The 18311-nt window shown below is 38.5% G+C and overlaps 1 protein-coding gene across 11 annotated transcripts in view; it reads left to right on the plus strand.

The window, feature by feature from the left end:
- The window catches only part of LOC140676016 (uncharacterized), a 227913-nt gene that overhangs the window by 101911 nt on the left and 107691 nt on the right, over positions 1-18311 (plus strand). For 7 of the 11 annotated variants that reach the window (XM_072910597.1, XM_072910599.1, XM_072910598.1 and 4 more), the window contains one exon: positions 12094-12147. In XM_072910597.1, coding sequence (XP_072766698.1) covers positions 12094-12147 — 54 coding nt within the window. Of the gene's footprint in view, positions 1-4882; positions 5373-10383; positions 10617-12093; positions 12148-18311 lie in introns of those variants that run through there. The other 4 variants (XM_072910602.1, XM_072910609.1, XM_072910601.1 and 1 more) reach the window with 4 other exon arrangements.

The raw sequence follows: 18311 nt of genomic DNA on the forward strand, positions 1-18311 counted from the left end.
TCCTGCTTTTTAGATCCTTTCCCTCCGCTCTTGGTCCATAGAACCGAAAGGCCGTGGATCGGTAAGCGGTAATCGAATCAATTTATACTTTTCATTTACATCGTACACTCGGAATTATCGATGAATATTAGATAATTCCCGTATTCCTACTTTTAAATTGAGATTTATACAAAAATTTCTGTATTATTTACTTTTAAAATAGTTCCCTCCTCCTCTGATATAATTTTAAACTAGTGCAAATGTTTGTACATCATTTACGGAATAATAATGGAATAAACTTTTCCGTTCTAAATCAAAAGGCAACTATTAACTATTATACGTTTTAAATGTCATCTTAACAGTGACGAATATAAGTGTGTCATTAACTACTGAATTCCAGGACGCATCTGCGCTACGCAGGTGCACGCGTAGTTGCGAATCTCTTTTTCTGCGTTCAAAGATGTAGAAAGATACAGAGTTTTCGTAGCCGAAGGGCCACGCGATCCATAAGGGCAATTGGTGGCCAATTTACATTTTTTCATTTACATGCCCGGTACCGCGAAACGTTTCGAGACAAGATCGCCCTGTACCGCTCTGGTTTCTGCCTCTGGCGGGACGAGAGGCTGAACGAACGTGGATGCTGACAAACGACGCGTTCTACCGATTGGCCGCATTGGAGGCAGAAACGCGGACCCCCGGTCGTTATTTCGGCGCGGCTTCCAAGAGCAGGGAATATGTGGATTCGGCATGTCCGTCCGTCGTGGTAGCCAGACCAGAGGCTATTAGGCTCGCATAAGAGCCTTCTCCTTTTGTCACGCTCGGAATTTATTCGTCTCGATTCGGCGGAATCTTCCTCTCCTCGTCAAAAAAGAAGCCGACCTGTCACGGAGTCCCAGACGATATACTTCCTCTCTTTGCCCTCTTGCTACCTTCTTGATTCGCCGAGGATTTCGAATTCCCTATACTCGTCTCGTGAATTGGCCTTTGTACACTCAATGTCACTCGTCGATTTTGAAGATGTACTGCGTTGATATTTCGGGCATAAATATAATCGCAGTCGATTCGGTGTAATCATTGAGTGAGAACGAAAGAAATTATGAAATTGTTATAAATTAGTTTTTAACTTTTATCTCAAGCAGATAATTCTTATCGTCACCTTGAGGAATATTTTCGCTGATATCAATAAAAAATATAATTGCAAAAAATTTTATTTTTATTTATATTATAGTTTTTTCCTTCGAAAAGAGATAATTAAATTAATGAGTACGAATCTGTATTTTTTCGAAATAATACTCTTTACATGTATATATAATTTCGAGCTTAAAATTGTCACAAAATTCTTGCTCACTAATTCATAATTACAATACTTTTTGTTGTCATCATAGATTCGTAGATTTAATTTTGGCGAAAATAAAATTCTCTTATATGTTTGGAGCGATAGTATAGTGCAAATTATAACACATTTTCGTGAAATTATCTTGTTCCATGAAAGAGAGAGAGAGAGAGAGAGAGAGAGAGAGAGAGAGAGAGAGAAAAAGTGCACAAAACATGTATAATAAAAAAACCATACGTCTCTCCGTCGTCGGTGCACGAATATACGCCGCACTCGCGATCCAATTAAGAAAGCGCGACTCGAGTGCATCGCGGCGGTGCCTTCGTTTCGCCTCTTAAGGAACTGGCCGCAATTAATGAGCGCTTTGGATGGAAATCGAATTGAGAAATTCCGGCGGCGCGCACCTTGGGCCTTTCTGGCTCAGGGGGGCCTGAGGGCATCCCGGACCTCGGATTGGACCTATGGAGAGTGCGTACATACGTACGGTAGCACGAAAACATTTATCGAACGACACTGCTCTCTAGTCCCTCCTCACCTCGCTCCCTCTTTATTGATCGCCGCAATTAACGCAGTGCGTCTCATTAATTGTGCCACCGGACCTTAATTAGGAATCATCAATTCGCGAAGTCCGGCGCTTTTACGCGATAACTCGTTGTATATGATTAACACTGAATGGCTGGCGAAGAAACTTGAAACTATGTTTGTGTGTTGTAAATACAGATTCAGAAGCATTTGTATTTGTGGATGATTGAATTTATGTAAATACTGTACGAATATCTTAATGGCTAAATTTAATTTCAACAATTATTTAAAATATTATTTTTCTGCAGTTTATATATATATATATAAAACGTTACTTTATAAATCTGGATTAAAAGTAAAATTGTAAGCTCATATATGAAGCATATTTAAAGATTAATAAAATATATGATTAGAAAGTTTAGAGAAAAATATTTTGAGATAAAGTATACATATAAATTGTGAGGAAGAAAAATTTTTTAAATTTATGCATTTAAATAATTAATTTCACACGTGTAGAAAGGAAGAAAGAAAGAGAGAAAGAAAGAGAGAAAAAATTTTGCGTTATGTGATAGTAATATAATAAATGGTTGAAACTCGAAGGGGGCTTTTTCTTTTCATCTCTGGCGGATTTACATCTTCTGGCTTTCGTGACTCGAGAATCAGCAAGACTGCCGAGCACATGCGTACGGTCATGCTCGCCGCGTGAGACCGTGCGTGTGATTTCTTCAGAATATCCCTCTCTGCATGTCTGCGCTTTTTCCTGTTCTTCACGATTTATATTAACCGAGAGTATTTATAGGGACGTATTAATCGCTATCGCCTGTTTAATAAAGTTACGGCATGTTCACCCGAGCCCGATTCATTTCGTTTTCGAAATTAGCACCGTCGGCAACCACGGCGCAAAGCCCTGTACGGATATTGAAAACGGTGAAGATAAAATAATATTAATAAATAGCACACATCCAAGCGTAGTTTACAGGAGGAACTGAAGTAGCTAAGCACAGGGGGCTTCACGAAGAGACGAGAAATATATTTTTGTACACGAGCAATGTGTGTCTAACTACGTTGTGTTACTTATTTATTTAAATACTTATAATTGGCTTGTTTTTTTTAGCTTTTTTATATTTTAACACAAATTTAAAAAACTTTAAATTTTAAAAATGTTTAATATGGCAAAATATAATAAGTCTTCTTTGTTTGATGTAATAATTTACAGCAAACACTATATACGTGCATGTACATATACATTTCTCGTTTATATATAAGATATTCTTCATTCGTTAAAACTTAGCCTAGAGTATAAGAGTAATAATACATTTACTTGCATAAAACGATAAAAATGTCTAGCCTACTCTCGCGATTGAACGCGGCTAAAAGGCAACCGAGAAAAATCACGATGATGTAATGGGCAGTTTCCATAGTAATTGGCTACAATTACGCACGTAAAGCGCGAAAGTTTTCTTCCGATCAAAGTAGCCGGTCGGTTCGCGGTTATTGCTTTGGATCGGCGGGGTCGCGCGGGTCAACGGCCAAGGCGAGTGATTCGACTTTTTTATTAATTATTTCAGGTCATTAGAAAAATTCTAACGTGCGTATCGTTCCCGCGCCAAGTTAATTCCGAGTTAATTCAGTATAATATATATACGTAAGTTCAATTTTCCAATTTTTTTTTTAAATGCGGGCGTCATAACTTCGCCTAAACAGCAACTAACTACCTAATTACGATCGACGCCGGATTCCGTCGCGGACGCCAGGGGTCAAGACAGGAAAAGCAGCGCCTGAGAAGTGTCTTAACGAGTGTATCTTTCTCCGCGTAGCAGGCCGGAACGGAGGGCATAATGAATCAATCTTAACGCTTGTACGATGTGCGCGCACATCGCACGCCGACGAAGCCGAAACAGTCTTGATGAGATAATGGGCACTTCGATTGTAATTGGCCACATTCACGCGCGTAGCATGAAATTTTTCAGCCTGCACGAGCCAGCCGGCCGACCGGTCGGCTCGCTACTGCTGATGGTTTCGATACGGGAGGGTCATAGTTCAGAGGTTTAAAGCGGAGGTCTTCCTACACACATTCATATTAAGCGGCTCACTTTCACGCACTTGAATGCTCGAGTAAGCAAGTGCATTTATCTTTGTAAAAATATCGCTTTAGCGAAACAGACGCGAAAGTCGTTTCACAAAGATTGCTCGGATATTTCTTTCGTCAGAAGTTACATATGTAGACCTCACAATGCGAGTTAAAAAATTTATTAATAATTTTGACTTAAAATTTATCTTTTGACAACATTTATATGTGTATTTATATATTTATATATATATATATATATAGGTATATATTGTCTTGTCATCCATTATAGTTCCATACATTATTTTTGATTAAATACTTAAATATTTGGACAAATTGATATATAAACATTTTTTGTATTAGTTATCTTCTTTTATATCCATTATTAGAATATGTTAAATTTAATTAGAATATGTTAAATGCACACATATACATCACAAAGGTATTGAAAAGTATATCAATGAGTTATTTTGCTTATGTATTACGTATAAAGCACCGGAAAAACACAATGCTAACGACTTTTTTTCATTGTTAGAGAACACAATTCGCTGTTTCTTCAAAAACTTAGAACGCATATTACATGATCGCTTCTTATTATCGAAATGCATTTACGTTAGTAAGTAGTAAAGAAAGACGCAGTAAAGAAAGAAATTGGAAAAACCAAACGACACGTATATATTTATATACATATATATATATATATATATATATATATATATATATATTTTTTTTTTATCCGATCTTTCCTCACGGATCGGCTTTAATACGCTTTTCATACATATACCCTACACACGTGTATAACTTGCATTGTGCGGCTGCCGCGTTGGCTGACATTTGAGAGAGGAAAAAGACGAGAAAGAGAGAAGGCGCGAAAGAGAAAAAGAGGGAGGCGGGATAGAGAAAGAGAGAAAGAGCAACGCGGGATTATGCGGATACGAAGAGAGAAGGAAGCGGCTTGTGGTAGGAGGGAGGAGAGCGTGGAAGAGGCAGAGGGGTGAGAGCGGATCGGTTGGGTCGGAGGGATCGAGAGGGTCAGAGGTCACGGGTCGTATGGCATAGCCCTGACCTTCGACCTTATCCCCCTTCCAGTTTCTCTCGAGACCCCGTGCAGACCCCTACCAAAGCGTACCTAGAGCTCCGACTCTACTTCGTAACCGACTCGAGTGCGAGACTCTCGCGACGGATCAAGAGTCATCGCGGCCCGGAAAAATACGAAAGGGGATAGAGGGACGAAAGAGAGCGAAACAAACCACGGCATTACCGCGGATTTTCGCAAATTTTTCACGTGCTTCGGTGAAGTACTTCCGTCGGTGTGCTTGTGTATTTGTTGTGCATCGATGCTCAAGTGTCTTATGAGTGCGTCCGGTGCAGACGCGTGCGTTGCATGATGAATGTGATATTGAATAATGACGCGACGAACTGACTCGGCTTTCTAAGCGAGATAATCAATGCGTTGGGAAAAAACACTGGGTAAATGCATAATATGATTTTGTATTTTTCGCATTATTTATTGACAAACAATGTTAATTTGATACGAATATTATTATATCTGTTAAGACGACAGATAGGAAAATAATTTTTGTTAGAAGAATAATAATAATAAATGAAATTAATTTGATAGTGATGACATACAATCTCTTTAAGCAACATATCGAACAATAGAATTTTGTTTTCCGAAAAAACTTTCTGCATCAGTCCCGGTTTCGTAGTTAAATTCTAAAATGTCTATACATTATTAATGTTCGGATCGTCGTAACAATGATATGCATTGTCGCTTTATCTGCATATTGTTGGCCAAGTTATTCCATTCAATATTAACAAGAATACATTCCTTTTGACGCCATGGCAATCGCTCGTAAATCGCCATTATTATAGAATAACGGAGCGGTGCGGCGTTAATGTTTTCCCCCCTTTTGAAAATCATTATTGCACACATTACGCTCGTAGCTCGACGAAGACAATGACGATAAATTATTCGGAGTACTAGCATAAACCCGTTATCGCGTGCACGTAACCGGGTTGGGAATTAAATCAACGCGCGGCCGTTGTGAGACATCACGAGTGGAATGCGATAAAGACGTTCTCGATCAATTTCTGCCGAACCGCTCTTTTATTCTATGCAAAACGCGACTTCGCTTCGATCGATTCTGTCATCAACCTTTTCGACACAATTCAAGACGCATTAAAGAGCGGGTCAAAGCTTTCACTCAACCTTACGGAACTTGTGACATTCATATAGTCGTGTCGATTATAAACGCCAGCCGCGCTCGTTATCGTTCGCCTGTCAGGGTCAGTGTCACGCGTACACTATCGATCCACGTGGTCGCGTGATTAGTTACTCCCTTAATGGGTGTGTACGATCTCGTTCGATGTTACAAACGTGACGTTTCTTTTATGAAAGTAGCAATATAAATTTAATTACCGAGCGACATTCTCGAATAATCGTAAATAAAGCAATGACGAGCAATCAAGCGCGCCTTTCGTGGAAATCGTGGACCCTCTCGCGAATCGCTTAATGATCCGTAACGAATCTTAAGTAACCAACCAAAATTAACTTATAATGACATAATTCTTTGCATGCATGTATTTGCCCCGTAAATACGTTTTGTAGACACACGACTGACCTCGAGAATTAATAATGAATTATTTACACTTTCGCATTATATCGAAAGGTGTAATTTTTTACGATAACTTTATAAATAAAGATGTAATTTTTTTTAGCAATACTTTATAAAATCAGTTAACAAACAAACGTTATTTTTTTCTTATAACTCTGACTCGCCGATAAATTTAGTTAATGCGAACAATGGTATTTAACTGTGGGTGTCTGATTTCTCTACCAGATTTGTAAATGCCGTTGTTAATGAAGAGGATCGTTATCGTGTCAGTAGCTTCGGTTTGCATTACAATTACGGAGTGAATCGTTCCCTTGATTACACAGTGAGGAGGAACGTTGCGTATACATCTCATTCGCGCGTGGGTGCAATACGTGCGTAGGTATCGTGGGTCACGCGTCGGCTCGCGTATGACCTTACACCACCTTCGTTAACGGGGATCGTCCTCTTCATCTTGTACGCCGGTGACCTGACGTGGGCGCACGCAACGCGTCGCTAATTACGAACAATCAGACGCAATAGGTGCCAATGTAAATCTGGTTTCGAAAAAGCAGCCGGAAAGAGATTAGTGATTTGAGCTCGTCTGATATGTCAATCGTTTTACGTCTTCTCGTATATTGTAAAGCGTAATTTGAAATAACTCTTAAAACGCTAGAATTCTACGCGAATCATAATGCTTCATGAAGTTGTTGATACAAAATTACTTCTAAATTGCAACAAACTATTGTGTAAAACGCGATAGAATGACTACATTATTTCATCATCAGGTTAAGTTATAAAGAGTTAACTTAATAAAACCCGATTATTTGATTCCGGTAGATAGGACGCGACGCGAGGAATGATTTATGGTTTGCCTCGTTAGTTTTTGTCGTTGATTTCGCCGGAAACATCGTAGCAGACATAATAACTGGAAAATTGTCGCGACATGTCATTATCAGCAGGTGCACCAGAGGTTTCTATCCAAGTACTTCATTTTCTGCATCGCACAACATTTCTTAACCCTGTGTTTATCCACGGAGCCCGAAAGGTCTCGTTAGGTGAAACTCGCATAGAAATTACATGTTACCACCACCAACCAATTACAGACCTCTTCAATCTCTTAATACGATGGAAAATGTAAATTAGGTTTCAATGTGCAATTCCGTCATCTCCTGAATCATCACACATGCCGAACATAATTTTATTAATTCTAAGGTATACTTCAGTATATCATCGGAATTTTAAAGATAACCGATAATTTATAACACAGCGCCAGATTGACTTTTTGATAGATACATAAAATTAATAAAATTAAATTAGTAATTCCTGAAGATGTTAGATCGAGATATTAAAGAGAAAGTATTATCATCTATTCTACCGTAATACATTCAAGTTAAAAAAATTGATATTTAAAAATGATATATAAAATTGAAAACATTTCGTGTTTTTTTGATGAGACGAGAGAAGCTCTGAAATTTATTTAAACATCAATTCATTATAGGTCTGTCTCGGTGATTTTGATTTTGTTGATTTGAGAGTAATACTAATATTACAAATAAAATTTACATATGTAAAAGGAAAGACTATAAATCGGTATGCCTTCGTAGTTCTGGTTTTATCGAGGTAGCTCCTACCAACACCGCCTCTTTAACCTCCACCATCTCCTCGAGATCCGCCCACAACGCGTGCTCGTTCATTCCCTTCGCTCCATCCCTGTGAACTCCCACGCCACGTGCTTGTTTCTCTCTCGACTTTGGTCTTTTATTTGTTATGATACGTTTTTTTATGATGATTTTTAATCTCCGATTTGATCCTTTCTTTCAATCTCGTTTATTACCAAGTTCGTTTCGATAGAAATGAATAAAATTAATTAAATCTTAATTATCTGACCATTTGTTGAGGTTTCAAAATTTGTAAAAAAAAATGAGTATATCTGCGATTTTTTAAATAGTCTGCGAAAATGTATTATTATAAAAATTCTTTCATGTCATTAAAAAAAAAATTACTATCATTGTTAATAGAAATATAAAAAATTATATAAGTTTACGATAATAATGTTAATAAAATCTTATTATACATTATAAAAACAGATTATCTAAGGATGAGATTTAAATTTATTGACAGCTAGCGTGTCAGTTCTCAATTAACTTGTGCACAAACTAATTAGTTAATACTTTCATAATTATCAACTTACTTGTGTTTAGTAATCTGCGACTTCCGGGCTTTTAGCAATTGCGACAAAACGCGTATTCATAATGAAAATTCATATGGAATTGCGAGATGTAAACGTGCGCGGGTTAACATGCGGAAAATTACCGGGTTTTTTGCGCGAACCACGAAAATATTTGACTTTACGATCAGCGAGCTTCATCATATTCAAATTACGGCGTGGGCGCCGCTCTCTTTTTGGGCTTTTTGCCCGAAGTTAATGAACCGCTTAGGTCGGGTAGGTGTACCGTGTGCGTGAGACACGCGCGAGCAAGCTCGAAAAAGTCCTTATTAACGAGAACATGCGAGCCGAGAACAGCGAATGAGGGCGAGTGACGCGAAGGGCGAGCTTCACAAGAACGTCGATCGCTCGCGTTCGCTCTGATTCCTTTCATTCTCTTTGCTAAACTTATGCACGAACTCGTATAAGTCACGGTGTAAAAGAAAATCTATTACATTGCAAGTGATCGTTCCCGCAATTGTTTCACGGTCGTACGAAGCTATGCAGGAGAGATAGACACGTTTCGTTCTCTCGACGTGTTTTTCCATCGCGCAGGAATTTACCGATCGATTTGATTTAATCGTACTTGTTTCGCAAAATAAATCTCTTACCTTATACAGAACTTTCACAGAACGCACTACGGTATTTCGTCATGATTAACAATAAACGATGAGGTGTCGATGAAAGTTTAAGCGCTGATGAGAGGTCGACTTTAAGTGATAGATCGAGTCTGATGGACTTCTGCAAAATTAGATTATTTAGATAAAACCAATTACGGAAAATATCACATGATAAATTTTTAACATAAAAATAAAGCATCTTAATCACTGCCAATTACTCTAGCAACAATTGATTTTAGCCGAGATTATAATCTAAAAATTAGAATATTTGATATAACGTGAACGATCAATTTTACTTTTTCAATATTTTTATTAGATTTAGACATTTGTCAAATGGTTGATGTGTATATGATTTTCAATGGTTTCGTCTAACACGTATAAATACCGTGTGCATATAGAATAATAGATTTTATCGTATCGGCTGAAATATTATATGCTTTCTGTGCTTCTCATCTCTTTTCCGATCTTTACCACGAATGTAGGCAACACCTATGGCACGAATAGTACGGATACAGCATGTTTTATGATCCGCGGGTAAGTGCACGAGGCCGCGTTCCTTTCTAGCGGCGAAGTGGCAAAACCATCGTGATAAAGAAACGCAACTACGGCCTTAGGCTCGAAACCACCGCGCCGTCAATGGAACCTACGGAGCGTAGCTCGCCGCCGCGGCTGAACGGTTCCGCTAAGAGGTGCGAGGGAAATCTGCGGTGACTTTTTCCTTTTCGTCGGCCTAGGCAGGCGAACGAACGTGCCAGGCCGCACCTAGCCTAGAGATAGTTTCATCGCGGCATAAAACCGTAATCTATGGCCTCTCTCGCTGTGTAAGAACGAGCGGAATCTCGCCCGCTGACGCTCGCGCTCGCGTCGGCGGCCTTTCCAGGCCGCGCGGATGATTATGCGCACGTCCACCGCGACGAAGTATAACGGTGAAAAAAGCAAGAAAATTACTTATGTCAGTAGAGATCGCGTTGAAATCGTTTCCGTTTTTGTCACATAAATCTTTGATTTTTTTTTCATATTTTATATATAAGACACATACGCAAATTATTTAGATAATTTCATTTTATTTAGTTATTCTATACAATAACGTAACAAATTTTCAAGTTAAATAAATTTTGAAGATTTTCATATTTTTATTAGAGTGGTCTTAATTAAACTAATTTGTCTTATTTTGAGTGAGTAATTTTATTTCGAGTAAGAGTGAATGGATCAGTGTAGAATGACATTACATCTTTGATTAGTATGTTCCGTCTCGATTGGGATTTCAGTTATCGACTGAACCGATACAGAGGTAAGAAAACTCTACTAACGCAATTTTAATTTTTCTCATTGTTTTTCTGTTCTCTTGGCTTGAAATTATACAGCAGACAAGATTAGAGATTTTTAGATCGTTTTCTTCCCGCAAACTCGACGCAGCGGCGCGCAGCATCCGCGCTGCAGCGGAAGCAACATGCTTTGATAGGCGTAACGTCCAATTAAACGACGACTCGCAGGGGCAGTGCGCATTTATCGCTGATTATATTCATTTAATTATCTCGTTACAACCGCGCGAAACTGCGCTTGCATGATGCGCGGGTGCATATAACAGAACCATCAGCATATATCTGTCATGGCAGCGCTAGCAGAAATATCGTATAGCGAAATAGTCTGAAGAAACGTTAAAGTATTTATTTTATAATGAAGAGTTATATAATAAATTAGCTCTTACGTCGCTAAAATAATATACTTAAAAATGCACAATTATAAAAATACAAAAATTGAAATTGAAATTGAACTATGAAATTATGAAAATGTATTTCAATATCGAAGAAAGATTAGCTTATTATAGGTAATTAAATTAAATAGGTAAAATAAATAAAAATTAGCGTGATTATATAATTAGCGAATTATAATAAATTATTTCTTACGTCGCTAGAATAATACACTTGAAAATGCACAATTATAATGCACAAATATAAAATTGAAATTGAATTATGAAATTATTAAAATGTATTTCAATATCGCAGAAACATTAGCTTATACCTATAGGTAATTAAATTAAAAGTAAAATAAATAAAAATTAGCGCAATTATATAATTAGCGAATTAATTTAAATAACTTTAATTTTTTGATATGAATCAATGATTTATTCCTGCTAAATTTTACAATCTCTCAAGTTTAACAACCACTTTAACCATCATTACATACTACATATGTTTATCGTCGTTTACCTCGTCGTAAGCATATAAGCGGGACAATTATATAGAATGCTGTGTTCCGCGTTTTCATCCTTTTTGCTCTTCCTTTTCCTCTCTTGGTCTTCCTTCTCCATGGCTATCTCTGGCGCGCACAGTACTCTCTCGCGCATCGCTCCTTTCTTTGATTTATCGACGTATTTCTAATCAAGAGACCGCGCGCGATCGATGGAAGCTGTATTAGTTAACCCTGTCAGATAAGTAGGTAGGTACCTCCTGGCTGGTCGTGCATGCTAAGTAGCCACTTCGTGGGTGGTGCTCTGACTACCATCTAGCACTCGCGATGCACGTGGTACTCGCTGATCGATCGATTGATACGCGTTCCATCCCCTTTTAGAGGGAACTTTTGATTAGTTATCGTATATAAGAGATGAAGCAGTTCAGATTAATGAGAAACATCGAAAAAAATAACACATTATTATTTTTTTTTTCTTTTAAGATTTCAGAGTTGCATAAAATAAAGATTGCAGAAGTTAATAAATCTTTTTTGAATATTGAATTACATTTTCTAACGTTCTCTCTGTATCTTTTCAGGATCCGAGAGGAACGGCTATTCTGACGGTGGAGGCTCGTTTTCGTATCATTTCGGTGAGTACTTATCTGTGTGATACCTGCTGTGCTTTTCCTGTATACAGTATTAAATATCATAATGTACAATCTGCATAATTCTTTATTTGCCGACGATGTGCTTTCTTCCTTTTCTGTGATAATCCACCGCGATAACTATAGTTGTAGATTCTGACATTAAGAAAAGTAACGTGATAACCGTCGTTTCTTGAATGTCGGAAGTTAAAATCATCAGTCTACTGATTCAAGCGATTACGCGGGGGCCGATGACGTTAACTTTACGCACCGGGCGTATCTATCGGGCGAGGTCGGTGCTACGTGCGTAGCGAAGCGATTAGGCCTTAACGATTATTCGCGGTCCTGCGGTGAAGTTAACCGGTCGTGGTAGTAATAACGCCGGACAATCTGGTCTGGCAATCAATGAGTACGTGTTTATGTAAATTGAACGAGTCGAGACACGAATCACGCGAGCCACTTTTCCTATACGCTTGCACCCTGGGCGTTGCATAGGATTAGACGAGTTTTATTAGCTCATGAGACAGAAAGAGAAAGAGACATAGAAAAAAAGAGAGAAAAACAATATCAGAGTCGCACGCAATCGTCTTCAGTCATGAGAAGATACGACAGATTTTCTGATTGATGCTACTTTAAATTATATCCACGTATTTCCTTAGTTGCATAAGCACGGGCAATTATATTTCATCGAGGCATATAAATGCCTATTTATTTTTTTACTTTTATATCAACTGCATAACTAATAAAATATACATGATAGCGATTTTTAGCCTCTCGGTAAAGTACTTTAAATTCGAAATATGTGAGAAATTCAACATTTACAATACACGGGCTATGATAGATGGGCAATTTAGGTCCCGTAAACGTAGACTATTTGTAACATACTGGCCGACGCCGCGCCGTCTTGCGACTGAAAAATGCGCTTTTAATGCTAGCGAGTAGCTGACAATCCGGTAGTTATAACTCTTCTTGATCGACGATTACTTCTAGTAAATTGCCGCGGGGTAAAACGGGCTCCGACTTGCGAGGGAGTATGGTGTGCGCGCTACACAACGGGCGAATGTAAAGTAGAATAATCGTAGTCATTATTTTGTTAAACAAGATTTCTCCGACGCTATTCTCGTGCCGATAAACGCAACGCTATAAAATTTTTAGTACGCGCGAGCGATCGTTATTGGTACATACGTTAGCACACGTGGCAGTACACACTGGCAATAGTTAACGATAGAAAATTGCAGCACTCGTGGTATTTGTTTCTCGTGTTTGCTAAGCGTATATTTGTCGCTGCTGCACGTTCGTTTACTTAGAATGCATTGTTAAGGAATACTTGTACTAATAATAGATATCGCCAGCTTTACATGAAAATTGTCCGTATTTTTCTCGTTACCTTTCAGAGCCATATCGATGCTCGCTGAAACATGACAAATTAAAAAGAATATTACAATTGTATTGTAAAAAGTATTGCATAACATTATTTTTCAATAATCTATGGATTTTGCATTTTAAATGAAATTCCTGGTCTCTTGATAATTTTATATTTAAATGACAAAATTATATAGAAATAACGAAAGGGTGTCCACATTTATAACATATGTATTTTCCATTATTTTATATTCATCTTTATTTCTCAAAAGCTATTTATATATTAAAATTACATCTAATATTAAATAAAATTAAAAAATATATATATATCTAATATTAAATAATAACAAAATAAAACAGATGCAAGTATTGAATAAAGAGTATATTTGAGTATTGAATTAAGATGTCGCTGATCATGTCTCGCATGACTTTTACTTTGCACGACTTTATTTCTATTCTTCTCTTCTTTCTCCCACCGCTCATTCGGTGTCGCATAATTTGAAGTCTTCTAAGGGTTCAATCGGCTTTACTTCTTTCTCGTTCCGCGAAAGAATCCAGTTCAACGCGGCTGCGTTCCGTCGCGAGGTCGCACGGCGCGATTGATCGTCGTAACCATACCGGACAGAATGGATAGCGATCGTTCGTCGAATGGGAGCCGCGGAGGCCGATCAATTATGCTGGTCGATTCCAGGCCACGAAATGTCAAGGCTCCACCTCGATGGAATTCTAACGCGGTTTCATCTTCGACGACGGCGCGTCGCTCGAGCGTCATATGCGCGTCATTGTCGATGACGGGATCGTTATCGCCGTCGTGAATCGCAATGATTGATCTCTCTTCGAAATCACGAGAAGATAATTAGCGTGTCGCTTCGAGTAATATATTCCGGTGTCACTTCTAGTATTAATATTCACAGATACATTCTCATTTCTTTTGGCTTCTTGACTAATTAGGACAAGTTCTGTTATCGCTGCTGATTCTCGAAAAAATAAAAAATATTTCAAGTATATTAGAATTTCGATGCAAGGAACAAATATTTATTTGTTACATTTATTTCAATGTATGTAAAAAGGGATAGAACGATTTTCAGACTTGTATAATTTATTGTTCCTCATAAAACCAAATTTCAATGCGAACCATAAATTATGTTAAATTATATTAATTAGTTTACGCTATAGTTAAGATTCGTTTTTGTGTTTCTCTTGTAAACCTCTTCCTCCGCATATACGGTCGTTAGCCGAGTACGAAGAGTCAATCCTACGCGATCGCGACCGATCCTCTAAACCCGCGCGCAATCGAGCGTGATCACTCTCGACATCAGACGAGACTGTCGCCTCCGCAAAACTCTAAACAAAGTCGAGTCGGAAAATAGTCGTCTCCGCGGTGTAGCCACCGTCATTCATTCTTACCGGGGAATGGAACGACACGGCAGGCTATATATACTCCCTGGTTCGCGACGAGGATGCTGGACCGCGCGCGAACAGCAGGGGACGCGTGTAAGTACGCGCACGTACGCGCGCGCACACGCGTGTGCCGAAGTATAATAAACATAATCGCGGTAGCGCGCGATGAGGAGGCCTTGGCCGTCTCCCTTCGGTCGTGCCCGGCACGCCCACCGCTACCATCGCCGTACAAAGAGAAAATACCGCGCCGTGGCAATCAACGGTTTTACACCTGAGCATCTTCACGTAGGTCGGCCGGCCGCGAGACGAAGGCGATGATGTTGAGAGGAAGAGAGATGGAGAGTGAAAGGGGGAAGGAGAGAAACGGAGAGGAAAGATGCCCCTTTCCTTCCGTTCAACGCCTCACCACGATAGGCAAGACTCGGCGAGCACGATGTACCGACCTACCTACCCTCAAGGATTATCGAAGTCTGCATCTTTCGATACGCTCCCGTTCCTTCCTTTACGTGAGCTCCCGTTGCGCATCCCGGATCGATCCCGACGCGACCTGCAGGATTTCAGATCCTCGATTCGGATTTCGGTCTAACGGTCGTGCGAGGTTGATAAATCCCATGAAACGCGGGAATATTTGCTATGTCTTTATTTTTTTCCAGATATCAAACGAACGAAGATTATCGAAAACTTTTGTACATGTATTTAACTTGAAGTGATTAATCGACATATTGATCGGAAGAAATATGAATCCACAAATAGCCTTATTTTCTGGCAATTTCACTTATTTTGAATTTATTTATATTTAACAAATCACGTAAGATGATGATTAAATTCTATTTAATAGAAGTCATATCATTTGGATGTATAATAAATTCTTAAAAATGCTCATTAGATTTGTCAACGTTATTTTCTACGAAACTAGCTTGATACAAATTCGACGTTAATTTTAAGACATTTTTTTTGACATCGTGATTTTCTCACGTATGTTTGCTCGAATCTTTCTTTCTTTGTTTTTAACAGAAAAGCAAAGATCTGTATAATATAAAGAAGTCAGGCAAATTATACAAAGTCGTATGAAAGAAGACACCGAAATATTATTCTCTTTGAAATATACGCTGATACATATCGACTACGCATCCACAATTATCGTTCGAGCAGCAGACTATTTTTCTTTTCCGTGATCGCATCGTACGAGTTGAGAAGTGATCAAATTTCAGCAGCATTTGAAAGGACTAAAGATTCCATGACGTGGAACGATTTTTGAGCAAGTATATGAGCCATTTATCTTTTATGCTGTTTATTTGTATAAAAAGGATTAAGAGAGCTGTCTATTAAATTGTATATGCAAATAAAATAATTCTTTTCAGTTTTATTTTTAAAGCTAATGTGTTTAAATATTACACTCACATACACTTTGTAGTTGATAAATTATCGCGTAATTATTGCATCATAGTATTAATAAATCAAATGCTTGTATAATCGGGCATTTCCGATATACAATACACATTCTATTCTGCAGTTATATTTCTCATGATTAATATTTCCTTTTACGTTAAGCAAACTTGTGAAAACGGATTTCCTCTTACAAGTCTACAAACAATCAATAGAGGTACATGCATGTATATTTTTTATAAATTCATTGAGATTTAATTAATTTTTCTCTAAAGATATTTTCTGATTGAAAATCTCAATAAAATTTACAAATAAATTAGTTATTGATATTTTGAGCACACACTAATTACCATATGATTAAATAAAAGAAAAGGAAATTTAACAAAGATACGATTCTATTTGTTAAAATTAGAATCTCTCTTAAAATCTCTATATAGATTCTAGCAGGATATTAAAGGCTACGATTTTTTTTTTCTCGATAAAAGTATAAGCAATTATAATCTTGTTTTATAGCTCATAGATCACCACGTAATGATAATTACTGCGTTATATCCTTTAATCGATCAGCTGCGGTACAGCCAGTCGCTTCCGGTGCACGACTTATACTTATTGCAACACGAATATATTATATTTGCGTATACTTGAATGCGATGCACTTTATCTATTGTAATCAACAATTTTATTCTTATTAACATTTTATATAAATTTTATGTATATTATCTTTTTTTCTTTAAAATAATCTGAATTATAATCAACTTTATATAAATATTTTAAAATTAAACATGTGCGAAGTATACAATATGTTTAAGAATACGCAAAAAAATATTATACATGAATAAAAAAAAAATCTACAAATATATATATAAGACTATTATACATATTTTTATAGTTTTTGTTAAATTTTTGTAATATATATTTTTGTATTATCACAGTTTTCGTAATCTTTCTCTCGTTCGATTAACTGGAGAACGTAGAAATGTGTGCGAAGCTTAGGACGGTGAATCTGCGGTAGGTAAAATATTACCAAATTTATCAACATCGTCCATCCGCTTACGCCACTGTCATCACCCACCACGAAAACGAATGTTCACGAGAAGTCAGGAGAATGCCCCTCCGATACTCGCGAAGATCCTTTAGAAAGTTGCCCCGGTTGCCGCGATTGTTTGATCAGAGAGCCCGTAGAGGGACGAGTCGTTAGCTGGTACGTGCCTCGATCGCGTTTCCTGCCCCTCTGTTCGCTTCCCTTTCGACGCATGTCCTCGCACACGCACTTTCGCATACGTGCATGCGCTCGTGCAACGTGCGTACGATCGAGAAAGAAAGAAAGAGAGCGAGAGAAAGGAGATTACCGTTCGGACACACCGGGAGCATAAGTCTATACTTATGGGCTAGGTGGTAGATATGGAGCGGTCGATAATGATCCAATATACTGGTACATCCTCGCGAAGTAATTACAATGATGAGCGAACCGCTACCATCGGGCGCCCGAGCGAGCTCCTTCGGAGGCTAGGCGTTGGATCAAGACCCGTCTTCCACCTTCTCTCCTCTCCCCTCCTGCTTTGCCCCACCTCATCACCGCGTCGACTTCTTGCTCCCTTCGCTGCTCTTCCTTGATCCTCTTTCGCCTTACTTACTCTCTCTTCTTCCTCTGCTCGCTCGTTTCCTTCTCTCCTTCTTCATCTCTTTCTTCTTCTTCTTCTTCTTCTTCTTCTTCTTCTTCTTCTTCTTCTTCTTCTTCTTCTTGTGCTTTCATACAGCCGCCGGTCGCTACGGAGCATAGCACCGCAACAAGAGCAAACATCTCTTCGGGGTCGTCACGGGGCCACGGAGTCACGGTGGATGAATCTCTCTCTCGCTCCTCTCTCGATCCTCCGGAATTATCACAGGGGCCACCGCGAGGGTTCACTTGGCCGGAAGTGCGTCATCAGCGGAATACGTGCTCGATGAAACCATCGTGCGGACGAATCTCTAGGAGAGAGTACACAGGCCGAGTAGCATAGCTCGTTTCGAACTCGTAGGGA

This window comes from Anoplolepis gracilipes, chromosome 2, assembly GCF_047496725.1.
Source record: "Anoplolepis gracilipes chromosome 2, ASM4749672v1, whole genome shotgun sequence".
Classification (NCBI taxonomy): Eukaryota; Metazoa; Arthropoda; class Insecta; order Hymenoptera; family Formicidae; genus Anoplolepis; species Anoplolepis gracilipes.